General features: G+C 60.0%; 2 protein-coding genes across 2 annotated transcripts; one reads left to right on the plus strand and one right to left on the minus strand.

The window, feature by feature from the left end:
• Positions 1-3,074: 3,074 nt before the first annotated feature.
• On the plus strand, positions 3,075-7,286 carry BESB_060290 (uncharacterized protein; the record flags this gene model as incomplete). Its single annotated transcript, XM_029364443.1, has 5 exons — positions 3,075-3,866; positions 4,209-4,758; positions 5,008-5,087; positions 5,543-6,617; positions 7,048-7,286. 5 exons carry the CDS (start codon positions 3,075-3,077, stop codon positions 7,284-7,286), a joined length of 2,736 nt encoding a protein of 911 aa, XP_029219151.1.
• Positions 7,287-10,166: 2,880 nt separating this feature from the next.
• On the minus strand, positions 10,167-13,920 carry BESB_060300 (zinc finger (CCCH type) motif-containing protein; the record flags this gene model as incomplete). The annotated part of the gene is made up of 2 exons (XM_029364444.1): positions 10,167-12,358; positions 12,879-13,920. 2 exons carry the CDS (start codon positions 13,918-13,920, stop codon positions 10,167-10,169), a joined length of 3,234 nt encoding a protein of 1,077 aa, XP_029219152.1.
• Between the last annotated feature and the right edge of the window lie 1,317 nt (positions 13,921-15,237).

A 15,237-nucleotide genomic window follows, 5' to 3' on the forward strand; every position in this document is an offset into this window, starting at 1 on the left:
CTGTTCCGTATGTCGGCGTATTGCCTCCGGCTGCTCGTTGTTTTCCGACTAAGTCGTGAGCGCTGGAGAGCCTTTCTCGCTCGCCCAGCGCCCCTGGCAATGAAACTCGAGGGCCGCGCGTCACTCCTTTCTTCGATCTAACAGTTCCTCGAACTGAAGGAGGGTTGACGAATCGGAAGTGAGCTAAAGCAGCCCAGTGAAAGGAAACCGAGCGGCGTTAATGCAGGCAGTAGAAAACGCGAGCAGCCTGGGCATGAAAACTCTCTTAAATCAGATATTGCGAACGGCCTACAGAGGCGCATCTTCTGGAGTGCTGGGGGGTCAAATCGCCTTTCAGTTGTTTCCGCAGGAAAGGCAACAGGGATTGCAAGAAAGCCAGATATGCACATACGTGAGAGCAAGGTCATCGTGATGCATATATATACACATGTATGTAGCATATAGAAATACATATATATATTCATATATTCACGTATACATATATATATATATATAATTGGAAGCCCGCACTTCGCCGCGCTGCAGGCTGTCAGCAGTAGGGCTGTCAATGTACCTTTTTTGGCGATGTAGCTAATTTGAAACGCCACACCCGGCAGGGCAAAGAAAGAGACCGCATGCCTGTTTGCGAAATCACGCAGCTGCGGCGTGGACATCACCCTCGCGGCGCTAGGCTTTCTGTGGTGTGCCTCTTCACTGTGACGAGTAGTGTCCTCTCAGGATGTATTCAATCGCCTTCGCGGGCGATACCGGAAAAGCACTTTCGCTTGCTCACTCTGCTGAATGTAGTCGGCAGTGCTGACTCAGGTTGACATTCCGTCACAGTTCGATGCTTCATCGCGGCGGAGACACATTATTTCCGGCTTGATGCTGTATGCGCCGCGACCAAAACGTCGCGGGGAGCCTAGCGCTGGATGGCAGGGAATATGCACTTCCTGGAAGCTGCTTTTTATACGTCAAACTGAGAAAATGTTGGTATCTTCGCTTAGACTTTTAGTTCCAGAGTGACAGGAGTAATGGAACTGTCATCTCTGCTCTTCACGATTGGAATTCGGTAAGCTAGGGGAAGCGCTTCTCTTGCGGCATTGAGCTTTTATGCGTTACGCTGCACGAAAGTCGGGATCCGGATCAGACGCCGGTGTATTTTGTAGCATTCAAGCGTCGAGACGCGGACACAACGGAACTGGCCTGCCTTGTGGCCTACATGTTTGCATATATATGTGTATGTATACATATATTTATATACATCTGCAGATCGTTTGCTATGGACAAGGCCAGCCTATATCCTTGCAGGCATGTTATGCGCCAGAGTTCCTGGCGTGCGAGCATGCCCGAATATGCGCAAACAAGCGGAATATATATCTATTTATAGATGTACTTGCATGGACCTATATATATATATATATATATATATATATATATATATATATATATAATGCGCGAGCGACTATGGATGTGCGCGTATACGAGCTTGGCTGATTCGTAACTCAGCATACCTTTCGTTGACGCGACGCCAGCGCCACTTGTTCCCCGATTCCGAAACTCCCAACCCGTTTTGTCCCCCCTTCTTTTTCAGAACAGATCTGAGAGAGTTCCGGCATCTGCCGAATACGCTTCAAAGTGACTGCGTGGCGCTGAATTGTTGAGGCCGGCTGATTTTCGCGGCTCTTCCAGCGCAGTCGACACACCGCAGACAGGCGGCCGCATGTCGCTTCTTCTGCGGAGAAGTTGGCTTTTCAACTCTGTTCCGTGAGGCAAAATCTCGCCCTGCGGGTTCCAGGCTCATCCCGCCCGACCACGCTGCTGGGCGGGTCCCGGAATTGAGAGGGCAGATCACGAAGGAAGATGCAGGCCGCAGGTTGTCCGTTGAATCATAAAGAGAAAGGCAAACAAAGTTAGCATGGGGGGAAGGAAGGGGGAGGAATGAGGCGAAACGGCGCTAAAAAACGAGACAAGGCGGTCGACGTCGCGGGCAGACACTGGGGGCAAGCATGCAGCGATGAGCTTTTTTATTTTCAGCCGGCTTATAGGGGAGATGGGCGAAGAAGCAGAGTTAGTGCTACGAGTTCGCATTCGGTATGGAGATCTCTGAAATTACGGGAGAGAAAAGGCGTGTGTGCCGTATCTACACGAGAAAGTTTCCCAACCAGTTGTTCATTGTGTGTCTTCTGAAGTCTACGCAGCCCGTTTTTCGTTCCTTTAACCGCCATATCTTGTTTTCTCTGCTTCTATTCCGTCTCCCAGTGATTCGCGCCTCCTCGTCTTCTCGTTACCGTTTCTTCTTACGCAGCGACGCGGGCGCTCAGTTTTCTGCTCCCTCGCCCTGATTCGTACCAGGTTTTTCAGCGCTCCACCGCCAGAGAGGTTGCCGCGCTGTCTTTCCGCCTTCCCTTCTCAGCGGTCAGGCTGCATTCGCGACACTCCGTCGGTCGGCCTTCCCTCCTTCCACCCGTGAGCCCGTTCGACTTCCACAGTCTCTCTTCCTCCTGGTTTTTCGCTTGCTGCTTCGCCCTCCTCTCTGCTGGCTTTGCGGCGCTCTAACGCAGCGGAGACGACACGTCGTGCGACTGTCAAAGCAGCTTGCAAAGCCAGCTTCTTTTCTGTCCATCCTTTCTTCCATCTCAGCTTCTTTTTATCTCTGCGCCTTCGCCGTGCGCCGTCCCGCGAATCGCTGCGAGCTTCTTCTTTTCCGCCGACTTTTTTCGCTCGCTTTCGGTCTCCTCTGCGTTTGACACCTCGCCCCTTCCATCTTTTCGCTGACGGGGACAACAAACCCGGCCGCCGAACCCGTTCTCTCTCACTTACCTTTTTCGACTCTCTCAGGAGGGAGCCGACGCTGAAGAGCCTCGAGAGAGAGGTTGAGAAGAATTGAAGGCCATTCTAGCGCATGCAGTCTCTCTGCTCAACCTGTCTGTATCTCCACCGAAAGCCGATGTGTGCGTGTGAAGGCGCCGAGCTACCGCCCGCTCTTTATGTGCCGTGATCCAGACGCATGCGCCTTTTGTCGCCCCCCGCGGTCTCTCCTGCGTTGACTCCGTTGCTTTTCCTCAATTTCTCTTCCCTCCTTCGTCGGTTCAATGTATGCGCCGCCGTCAGGCTTGGCGGCGGGGCCTGACGGCCGCACGGGCGCCCCTGGGGCCGAGGGCGACCCTTCACAGCAGCTCCAGCAGCTGCAGATGCTTTTCGCAGGCCAGCAGCAGGCTCCTCAGCCCGGCGCGGCGTACCCGCCGTTCTTCCCGCCGCAGGGCGGCCCGGGGGGCGCGGGTCTCCTCGGTGGAGCGCCGCAGGGCGCGAGCAGCTTCTACCCGCCCGCAGCTGCAGCGCCGCTGCCTGCTGCGGGCCAGCAGGCCCCGAACGGGGCAGAATTCGCGGGCCGCGCGCTCTACGGCGCGTACCCGCCTGCCGCGGGCGCCGAGGGGGGCGCGTCGCCGGCTGCGGGCTCCGGCAGGGGCCTGGGGGCCGCGGACGGGGCGGAGGCGCACAAGGGCCTCGGCGGCGGGGTCGCGAGGAGCCAGTTCCGCGGGAAGGGCGACGCGCGGGCGGGAGAAGACGCCGTCCGTGCTGCGCAGGAGGAGATCTCGAAGCTGCAGCATTTGTTCGCCGGAGGCTCCTACGCGCCGGCGGCGGGCGGGCCTCGGCCCAACGGCAGCAGCGGGCCGCGAGGCGACGGGCGCGGCGACCGCGGCGAGGGCGCGAGCGCCTTCTTTGCAGAGGCCGGGGGCGGAGGCGCGGGAGGGGCGAGAAATCGCGACGAAGACGACGGGAAAAGCGGCAGAATGGTCGTGTTCGTGGACTACCCTGCTGCCGCCTTCAGTCTCGTGCCTGAGGACGTCCGGAACTTTCTCTCTGTCTTCGGGACCGTCAAACAGGTAAGGGAGAAAGCTCCCGCAGGCGTCCACGGCGACAAGGACTGCAGCAAAAGAATCCCAGTCGACCTGTTTATATACATTTATGTATTTATTTGTGTATGGGGTGAGGGAGAGGCACTGAAGACACCTAGGCAGCTTCGCGAGCGTGGTGATTTGTCTCTGTTCACCGCTGTGACACGTCGAGGACGCGCGCCTGAAGGCGTGGAGAGCTAGACCTGTCGAGAGGGAGCAGAGCCGCTGGCGGCGCCGAGCTTGGAGGGCAGGAGTGCACGTGCGAATCAGCCGTTCTCGGATGTAGAATAAAACCCCCCAAGCCCCTCCATCGGGGTGCCTTTTTTTCAGGTTTCTTTGTCACGGAGGCGCGCGGCCGCGGAGGTGCAGATTGCCCCAGCCTCAGCCGTGGGCGTGTGCGTTCAAGAGCTGAACGAGACCTTCCTGCCGGGGTTGGGCGTCCTGCGCGTCGCGCCACTGACCGCGCGCGGCACGCCCCTGGAAGATCTGCTGCCGGCGTCTGCAGCGGATCCCCCAGGCGCGTCGGCGAAGGCGGGCGCCGCCGACTCGCCGTTCGCGGGCCGGCGGAGAGACGAGCCCGCCGCGCGGCGCGATAGCGGTGAGGGGGGGGCGGGAGGTTCGGAGGCGCGCTTCGGCGGCGACCGCGGCGGAGGGGACACGCCCTCGGCGGGGGGGCGGAGCCGGGACGAGCGGGAGCGGGGCGAGGGCGGGCGGAAACCCGGCAGCGACAGACGCAAGAAAGTCTGCCGCCTCGAACTCGTGGATCTGTTCACCTACGAGCCGGGATTCGACGTCACGCGGGCGCTGCTCGGCGACCACAACGGGAATATCAGCTACATCATGGATCAGACGCAGCACAAAGTCGACTTGTCCATCAAAGGTAGGCTCCAGAGAAGAGATCCCGCCGAGAGCCGCGCGCCCGGGACGCCTAATGAAAGAAAACTGGAGGCCAGATGAGGTTTGGGGGCCGCCGCGGTGAGCCTTCGGGCGGTGAGCCTGCGGGTGGTGGCGCAGTGAGGAGTCTCGGGGGAGGCCTGCGAGAGGCATTACCCCCGCTCTCGAAATGCTTCCTGCGTCCTAGCAGTGCTGTCGTTGAGCAGAGAAACCCGAGACTTTTTCTCATTTTTAGGCAAAGCCGTCAATGAGGCTCCCGTCGCCGAGCGCCTGCATCTCTCGCTTTCGTCGGACGATCCCGAAGCGTATGAAAAGGTGAGCTTTTTCGCGTCCACACTATTTACATAGCCATCATGTTTAGTGCATGAAGTATAGTGGTGTCCAGCGTAGATATGAAAAACCAACATTCATATAGAGGCAGTTTTTGTCTTTTTCCTGTCCGGAAAAACTCGCACCGTGTGTGTGGCGTCGCGTCCTCTCCATTCGCCTCGACCTCTCTCTAGCCGGCATCTCTCCGCCGCGACTTCCCATAATCCCTGCGCACGTAGTCGTTTGCGGGTGGGGGGGGGGGGGGGGGGGGGGGGGGGGGGGGGGGGGGGGGGGGGGGAGGGGGGCCGGGGTAGGGGCTACAGGGGGTAGTGTTTGAATCTGTGCAGGTATGCTTTATGTATGTACGCTTGTATGTGTGCATCCTGTTCTCTGTCCTTTGTTCTCTGAAGATGCATGTTTCCGCTTTTTCTATCTGTGGGGCTGCCCGGCCTTCTTTTCAGGCCCTCAGCATGGCGGAGGACCTCCTGCAGTCCGTCTGCGAGCAGTTCGTCGCGTTTTGCCAAATGAAGCACTTGCCGCCGCCGCTGACGGCGACCTTCCGCCGCCACCAGTACGAGCAGCAGGGCGACGGCTCGCTGACCTACTTGGGCGTCACCGAGCGCCCGCCCGCGTGGCTGGGCTCTTCACCCTCACACAGCCCAGCGGCGCGGGGAGGGGCGCCTGGAGCCCCTGCGCTCGCTGCCGGGGTGCCCACTGCGAATGCGGCCCTCAGTGCGCCCTCTGCAGCGGCGGCAGCCGCGGTCACCGCCGCAGGATCTCCCGGCGGCGCCGCCAGGTCGCAAGCCGCGCTGGCCGCGGGGGCGGGGGGACTGCCCGGGCCCGCGCCCGCCGCTGGAGCCGCGGCGGCGCTGCCTGCGTCGTGTCTCCTCAGTGGCCCTCCGCCGCACCTGGCCGCGCCCGCGATGACTCACCCGACATCGCACCCCGCGGGCGCCTTGCCCCCACCCGGCAGCCAGCTCGCTGTCGTTGGGGCCGCTCCGATGCCCGCTGCAGGAGCGATCCCTCCGGGCGGCGCTCTTCCGCCGCCCCTGGGGGCCCCGCCGCTCGCGCACCACCCGCACCACCCTGTGGGTCTGCCGCCCCTCGCGTCTCCGCCCCCCAGCAGCGCGGCTGCGCCGATCGCTGCCCATCGGGCGCCGCCGCCTCTCGCGCACTTGCCGCCGCCGGGGGCCGCTCCCCGCGGCGCAGCTGCAGCAGCCCTGCTGGCGCATCATCCCGCCCCGCACCACGTTTCCGGGCCTCCGCCCCACCTAAACCCTCTCGCAGGTCCCCATCCCTTGGGCCTACCGCCCCCGCATCCGCACCCTGGTGTCCCGCACTTGGCTCCGCCGCCCCATCCAGGTTCCTTCCTGCCACCCCCTGCGGGCCTCGCCCCGCACCCCTTCGGAGTTCCACCCCACCACCCGGCCGCCGGCGGGGTGCTTGTGCCCCCCGGGGGTCTCGGGGACTTCGCCGCCGCCATGGAGGCCGCCGCGCTTGCTGCCGGCGCCAGAGGCGGGGGCCGGCGAGACGGGGGTCGGAGGAGCCGAAGCCGAGATCGCAGTCGCGAAAGAGGCGGAAGAGATCGAGGCGACAAAAGGTGAGCGTTCCGAGGCAACAAGGGGGCGAGGGTTCCTGTAGCTGCACCGAGTAGAATCCTGAGCTGGCGGCAGAAGAGGGGAAAGGCCAGGAAGCGTCTCAGAGTTCAACTGCGCGGTAGATCGAGCTCTTGCTTGTTCGTAGTGAGGAAGGAAGGGGCGACGGAGAGAGAGACTCTGACAGGCTTGGGAGGGGGGCAGGAACGTAGCTGTTTTCACTCGGTGCCGAGAGGCCGAGGGGGGCATGGCGTGCGCGCGAGATTTATAGCGGTAATAGTAGTCTTAAGCGGACCCGTTTCCTCCTCCGCATTCAGAGGCCTCTCTCCTCACCTCGGCGCTCTATTGGCTCTTTCTCTGCTGCCACTCAGAGACCTGCACCACCGCGGCAGCTCTCCAGGCGCGTCGCGACGCGGAGGCCGCGGCGGCCGCGGAGGGAGCCCAGTGCGAGGCGAGAGCGGGGGGCGCGGTCGCGGGAGCGTCGGGAGAGGCGACGATCGGTGAAGTACGGGCGAGTGGCGATCGTAGGGGGCAAGAGGAGCGGCGCACGCCCCGAAGCGAGGGCGTCTCGCGGCTGTGGCCGCGCGCTGAACGGGCGCACAAAGTTTGAGTCCTCTCTCTAAACCCTAACCACCGCCCCTGATGGCGACTGGGGGTCGTCAAGATGTTTCGAGCCTTTGCCATGAATCCAAGTGTCTCGAGCCTTCGCTATAGGCATACGCTCGTAGCGGTAGGGACTGCACAGTGCGGTCAGGCGGCATGGACCTGCAGTCTTGGAAGTAGACGCCCGTCAAAGCGACACGGACTCAAGAGGACTTGAACCCCCCACCCTGAAGGCAAATAAGACTAAAAAAGCGGTATGAAACCCGAGATGCGCCAATGCACAGAGGTCGCCCTCGGCGGAAAGCGCTGTCTGGCGTGCAAGGGGTCCTACAGCCGGCAAACTGCCAACAAACCCACGCGCCGGGCTAGTGGAGCTTGGACAGGGGGGGAGGGGGGGCGTGGTCGCGCCGTTGGATGGGGAAGGCGTATCGGGAATGAAGGAGGAATAAGGAAACGGTTGGACGAGGGAAGGCGAACGTGATGAGGAGAGAATCCCAAAAGGACGGCGCCGGAAAGAGGGCAAGAACGAGATACGGAATGGCGAGGACGGACTGGCGAACGCGGCGTGATGGAAAGAGGGAGGAGGAGGAGGGCGGGCGGGGGGGAGGGGGGCGGAGAGCAGAGCGGTGTGTTGTTGATTATCTGCGGTTCACGAGGAGTGGGGGGAGGTTGCCAGGTCTGTCAAGGGAAGAGTTTTTCGGAAGCGTTCTTTGAAGAGTCCCTCTTCTCGATTCTGTTGCACTCGACTGATTTGTCTCGCACGCGCGCTTCCTTTTTTCACCGTTAAAAAAACTCTCAAACCCTAAACTGTCCCCGATGCGGACCTCGGTAGCATTGGCGGCCTCACGAGCCCGTTAGGTGGGTTCTGTGAGGGTCCGGTTTCACGGAAAACACGTATATACCCATGGAACTAATATGTTGTAGGTAGCAACTCTATGTTACGTTGTTTAGTTTAAAAAGTGAAAGTGGCTAATAACTTAGGACAAACACCCGCCAAAACAGTAAGCGCAGAGTCTTGCGAAGCTTCGCTCCAAAAGTTTTGTCCACTTTCATTGGCATTTTATCTTTAATAAAAATAATGCGACATGCGACTAAGAATGCTACACGCCCGCGCCCGTATCCAGCGTGTGTGGCGGTAGCCAGAGCGCGCGTAAGGGTGCCTTCCTCTTCACGCACTGTTGAACGACTTGCAGAACCACATGTAGCCGCACACAACTTTAACCACACCCGCTTATATATATATATATATATATATATATATATATATATATATATATATATATATATATATATATATATATATATAAATATATATATATATATAGCCACTTCCGCTCATCGACAGCGGTTGTGCGGACAAAACTCTTCGACGAATGTGCTTGGCAGCGCGTCGTACTTCTCAGCGGCGTGCGCCCAATCCCGTCTAACTGGTATCAGGGCCCCCCCGTTGCATGACGCATTTCTGCTAATGCAACGGCAACTCCAGTGTTGACACAAGCCTTTTCACTTCGCTACACAGAGTTCCTATCTCTGCCCACGGGCGACTAAGGCACTGTATACTTGGAGAGATTTTCCATTTTAACAAAGCAGACAGAGATCCTCTGCAGCCTCACATATGACAGTTCTTCCTTACCCTTCTCCCCAGGCTCCTGAAGTCGGAGAAGAAGTTCCAGTCGCTCAGCAGGGGACTCATGTCACCAAGCATTTGACAAACGGAGTCAGCGCTGCCGGACCCCGGTTTCCTGGCAGTTATGGCACAACGTGGGAACACGTTGCAATGTATACTTGTAGACAGATACGAGTTACTTCTGTGCGCACCCCCGTGCTGTCGGCGCGGATTTGCTGTGCAGATTGGTGCAGCAGTATCTCTTGTAGCTGCATGACGAAGCCCCGTATCGAGGCAGTTTTTGGAATTTGACCCCCGCCAGTTGACGCGGCGTCAAGCGCACCATTCCCGGCTCGCGGCAGAGCTACAGCCCAGGTCGCGTAGGGCAGAAAAGATGCAAGTTTTTTCAAAACCTGCAGATGTTGCAATCTGGGAAGACAAATTATTTGTGTGAAGCACCCAGGCACGCATGCGCAACCTACACGTCCTACCAAGATGCATTTGTTGCACCAAAAAAGGAAGTCACAATGTCGCTTTCAGAAGCGTGTCGTCCGTATTTAGAGACGCGAGTGCCTGTTGAGATCCGACAGGTGAAGCGCCAGCGTATCCGCAAGCCGTGCCCCAGCAGACTCACTGTGTCATTTGGCTCTGCCGTCTCTGCAGTGTCAGGGAAGCAAGTCGCTCCCGCTTTAACGAGACACCTGCACAGATGAAGCACTCAGGCCGCCGGCAGCAACTCTACAGCCGCAGCGCGGGGTGCAGGGCGTGGAAAGCATCTCCCGACGACGCACGCATCTACGCGAGATTGATAAAAACGAAACTTGCACATCGCAGCACATTGAGAAACGATGAACACCCGGGGCCCGTTTCGCGGGACTAGCTGCGAGATTCAGTGCCCTCCATCTACCTGCCAATTACGAAGAAAAAACACGCCGACGCAGTAGACACAGTCAGCCGAAGGCCTTCATCTTGTTTCGGAAAAACGCGCTGCCCTAGGCTCAGCTTATGACTGAGCCCACGAAAAAACGGAGCACGAAAAAAACGAAACATGAAAAAACGAAACGTGAAAAAACGAAACGTGAAAAAACGCAACATGCAGTACCTAACAAGAAAACTATGCAGAGCGTGCTAATGTGCACCTTGATTCAACCTCCCACCGCCCACTCAAGGCAAGTCATGATGCCGCTCAAGACTCCCTTCAGCTGCTTTCCTCAGTGCCGCCTCTTCGCGGGAGACGCACTCTTGACAAAAAAAATGCTGTCCTCAATGCCAGATCCATCCTCACTGCGTGCCAGCAAAGATCAGAGTCGATTGCGCGCCAGGGGATTCTCTGCAGGGCGCGAGCGTCAGACCCTCAGCATCTTCGAGGAGACTTTTCATGAGCTCTTCCCACTCGTTGTCTTCATCTCGTTTCTCCTCTGGCGACCTGGATTTCCCACAAGAGAACTGAAAGGGCTCCAAGGCAGACTTTTGCGCCTCGCGCACAAGTTGCGTTTGAAGGTACGACCCACTGCCACCCCACACGCTGTCCAAGCCGTCTCGAAGGCGACGCTCCGCCGGCGCGAAAGCCCCGGCCGCGCTCTGGGAAGGCGACTTGGGCTCGTCGCTGCGCATGGCTTCGCTGCGAAGAAACGCAACCAATTCTGTCAGGGAGCTGACTCCCTGTTCAATCGCTGACGCAGACTGGATCTGTGCAGATCCACCTCTCACACCGCCGAGAGACTTCGCAGAAGGGCCCCCGCAGCTGGACGGTGCGCTGCCCGCATGCCTCAACCTATCGCTAGCCTGCCCCCCGTTGCCGTCCTCGCTCGCGGTGTACGCCCACACGCCTTTGGCCCCCTCCAAAAAGAATTTGCCCGCCTGCGTGCTCTGCTGCTGCAGCCAGCGGAGGCGCTCCACGTGCTTCTGCAATTCAGCGCGTTGCCGCTTGTCCAACAGCCCCGCTGCCGCAGCCACTGCCTCGAGAGAGTCTGAGGAGGCCATGACACTCGAGCCGCCCGTCCTGGCGTCGGCCCATGGAGAGGCATCGGTGCAAGCATTGACACTGTAGAAGCTTCCACGGCTGTTCGTGCCGCAATCCCGCGACATCTTTGCCGAAGTGCCACGGCTGAACTGACAGCCCTCCGCGGACGCCCGCGTGCATGCAGAGGCTGCGTTACCCGGCAATTCCTCATCCGACGATCCGCCGTGCCGTTGCCCGCTGCTGGAACACGCTTCGCCATCACGACAGGCGCCCTTTTTCGCGATCACACTCACGTTGCGCCTGTCTGTCCGTTTCCCCGCCACACGTGCGCCTTCCTCTCGCTGTTGGGGACCCGCAAGTGGCGACGACGGTGCTGTCGTGGGGCTCGAGGAACTTCGGAGTGAGTGGCAGCTTGCACTGCTGCCGCACGGAGAGCCGACAGGAGAGGCAGGCGTCATGGAAGGGGAGGCGAGCAAATCGGCGCCAGGCGTCGGAAGATGCAACCCGCTTCCCTCCGTCGTCGCAGAGCCGCGCGCTGCAACTTGGCCAGCGGGCGAAGCGGCTAGCTGCTCAGTCTCCTGGAGCGTGGGGGGCAGCAAACCGCTTTCGCCTTCGCTCGCCCGTCGCCCGCGTTTGTCTCCGAGCAGAATGTCCTCCAGATGAGGCAGCGGCCTTCCCCAGTCCTGCAAGAGAGTGCCCAGCTCACGGTGGTGCTCGAGGTTTGTGCCCGAGTCTGCCGCGCAACCAGACGCAAGCGCTCTGGTCTGCGCCTGACCCCCTCCGCACGGCTCGAACGGCGCGCTGGACAGAATCTGCGGCGGACGGCGACCGCCGGCAGGCCTTCCTGTGCCGCTCTCAGGCGTCCTGGGGCACCCGTCTCTACGCCCCAACGAGGCGGAAACTTCGCTCTGGCTCCCTCCACCTAAAACACTCGAGGCCTCTTTCTGCCCCCCGCGGACCAGCTCGTGGGCGCTGCTGCTGCGGCCACGCGCCGGCACTCTGCCGCGCAGGCAGATATCGTCGTACGAGTGCCCGGGGCACACCGTGAAAGGAACGCGCGCCGTCCTCTCACTCAACTGCGAGACGCCGATCCCTTCATACACAGCTCGGGCGGGCGAGCCTCCGGGGCCCGCGACGGCCGCTGGAAGAGGCATGCCAACGTGGTGGTGGGCTGCCGCGGGCCCCGTTCCAGCGCCAAACGCGCGTTCACCCTGGGCGTTAGCCGTTCCAGAGACGCCCATATTCGGCGGCGCTGGAAGCGCGCCGCTTCCCGATCCTGCAGCGCTCAGCGGCGCCAGATGCATGTGGTGCTGCTCTTTGCTGAAATTGCGACAGCCCCTCGTGGCTGCGAGACGGCGGTAAAAAGACAGCTCCTGCTCCCCATGAGCATGATTGCACGTGTTTGGCTTCGAGCAACGACCCTGAAGCCAGTTGCGGCACATGTTGGTCTTGTAATGGTCGATTGTCTGACGCAGCTCGCCGCGAGAATGTGCAAATGTGCACGCCGCACCTGCAAGCACGCATCTCCGAACGCAAGGGGACACTTTAGAAGGGTCCGCGTCTCCCGACAGACTTCCTGCGTCTGCCGACAGACGTTCGAGAGCCACGAGTGGGGCACGCAACGCAGGCGAGGTCGCAGGGCAGACGATAATGTCAATCTCACACGCGCCACGTTGCAGCCTGCACCCATGAAAACAAACGGTCAGCAGTTCTTCTTATTACGAGGCTCCGGACCAGCTGTTGTGTCACAAATGCTCTACTAGGCTGGGAGACGCTTGCGCAAAGACCAAATTCCGGTTAGAAAGTGGAATGCGACGTCGTAGTTGCCGAGTTGCCGAGCGACTGCTTGTCACTGCCGCACAGTTGATAGCCCAGGTACGGCGCCAGCAGGCGGAGCGCCGTCACTGAAAGCCTTTTCTAGATACAAGCTATACAACACGTCAAGAGGCAAAAGAGGTTCGGCGCCGATCAGGGACGAGAGGCAAGACGATATCCGGCTGAAACACCGTCATCGGACCCACTCCACCGACCTCTCGGGCAGACTTTGCCGGCTTTGACGCTCGCACAAATCATCGTTTTGTCCAGCTGCGGCGCGGGTCGCAGCTCCTCGACTGAGTGGGCGTAGCGGCACTGCTCCCCCATTCGACAGCGCCCGGCGGTCACGTGCTGGCACATCTGGGTCTTCACGAAGGCGCTCCTGCGGTCGGCCAAAATCGTGGGCTGCAGAGTCACTGACTCTGCCTTGATTGCAGCCGCGTCGCCAGTCAAGCCCGCGCTGTTATCCACGGATGGCGCAGGCGGCGCGGACCGGGAGAAGACACCAGATGGCAACGCCGATTCGCGGCAGCGCTGCCAAGAGCTAAGACCTGCGAGTGGCGGCACCCCCGGGATCGCATCTGCGTATGCGGCCTCCGGGGCACCCGCAGCTTCGGTCTCGCGAGGGTAGGAAGAGAGACCGGTCTCGCGAGGGTAGGAAGAGAGACCCTTGCCACTCTGATCCTCCACACCTGGGGCCCGCAGCGGGGGCGGGGGAGGCGGCGGCGACCACGTCCGGGCGGGGGACGACTGTCTCTGCGTGGCCTTCCTGCTCGGAGCCTCTGGAAACGCGAGACCGCTGCAGAGCTGCGCGTCGTTACTCGAGTTCAACCCAGAGGGGTGAACAGCGACACCAAGCGGCGGGAATGCGGAGGGGGACAACAACGAGGAGTCGGCGTCCTCCGAAGCGCCGCAGGACGTCGACATTCCACAGCTACCGGAGCTGTCTTTCCGCGAGGGGCGCGGGGGCGAATCCTTCCACTTGCCCGAGGCACTCAAGTCGCTCTTGGGGAGCGCCCCGGTGGCCTCCTCACCGCGTGGCCGGCTGCCTGCATGCGCAGCAGACTTCTTCAGGCCTCTGCGAGCCGTTGCACGGAAAGAACCCGTCGCTGCATTCACCCCTTTCCCGGCGTCTGCCTTGCTCCGGCTGCCGTTTCTGGCACCGCTGCGGGCGCTTGGGGCTTCGAAGCCGCCGGAAGCCGTCCAACCGGCAGTCCCTCCCGGAGGGGACTGGACCGTCGCAGGTGCTTTCGGCATCGTGCGAAAACCCCGGGAAACTCGAGCATGAAAAGGCCGCGGTGGAGCATCCACACGCCGGGATGGCCTCCCTTATGTGAAAGGTGCGGCGATCGCGCACGCTTCTGTGTGGGACGGCTAACGGCACGGAGACGAAAAACCGAGCTACACACGTCCTTCAACCAATGCAACGACAGGACTATAGAGATCCTGCTACCCGTGGGAAGCTGTAGGGCTCGCCTCCTTTCGGAGTGGCGTACTATGGTTTCCTCATTAACGCGCAGCGCTGCGCCCATCAACCATTCTCAGGCACTCAGCGAAATGTGACTTGCCACCGGTGAACAAAAAAAACAGGGCCAGCACCAGTAAATCACGCTAAGCAGAGAACACGTACCAGCAAAATAATGTCAGGGGATCTGTACGAGCTGTCCGCGCACCACCTCCAATACGTCAGGATCTAACGAGGAGAGTGCTCGGAGACGGCATTTGTGAGCCGTGTGAGGCACAGAGGGGCATTGCTGACAGGATTGCTGACGCAGCAAAGGACCGCAAGGACGGGGAGCGGGAGACCGGCTGAAATGACAGTTGACGCGCTGTGAGCCGGACGTTCGCACTTCTGGCAGATGAAGCGAAGTATAGCAGATGCGCCGTGCCGGATGTAAAACTGCTTTAGGCACGAGCAAATCTCGCAACAAACAGTCTAGCACTCAACTATCTCGTTGGGGCATCGTTAGGGAGGTGAATCGTTGCACAAGAGGGCACCCTCCGCGCACTGCAAGTAAATCAAAAGGGGAGTCAAGTATATGAATTGAAACGGAGGAGGCCTCGAAGAAGAATGCACAGCGAGAAACGGAAGGGACTTAGGCAAGGTGCAGACTCGTTCTTCCGCGTGTGGCCGTACCTCAAGGATCCACCACGAAATATAAAACACGGCAGAAATAGTCTTCTAATAAAACTTTTCCGCAAGGGTTCGCCGATCCGAATTGTCGAAAAACACACTTCGGCAGAGCTGCTGGAACACAGATGCCTGCAGCCAAGCCACTTAATTCCTCGTGACGCTGGAGGGGCTGACAAACAGCTTACCCTTCCACAAAGCAGTGTCACCTCCCGCAACGCATCCAGTGACTGAACACACGCAAAACACAACATGCGACGTGTGTGTGTGTGGTGCCCGAAGGCAGGGGACCCGTCGATGGAGTGCCAGGGAAAGAGGATTGGCCTGCGCCTCGGTAGATACGCGAGGTTGCCGCTCGCAAAGCCCTTCTTATTTGGACGGTGTACCACACCAGAAAGGCAGCAGATCAGCGGGGATCAGCCTGCGGCTGGTTACAACGGAAT

Source organism: Besnoitia besnoiti, chromosome V (genome assembly GCF_002563875.1).
Source record: "Besnoitia besnoiti strain Bb-Ger1 chromosome V, whole genome shotgun sequence".
Taxonomy (NCBI): Eukaryota; Apicomplexa; class Conoidasida; order Eucoccidiorida; family Sarcocystidae; genus Besnoitia; species Besnoitia besnoiti.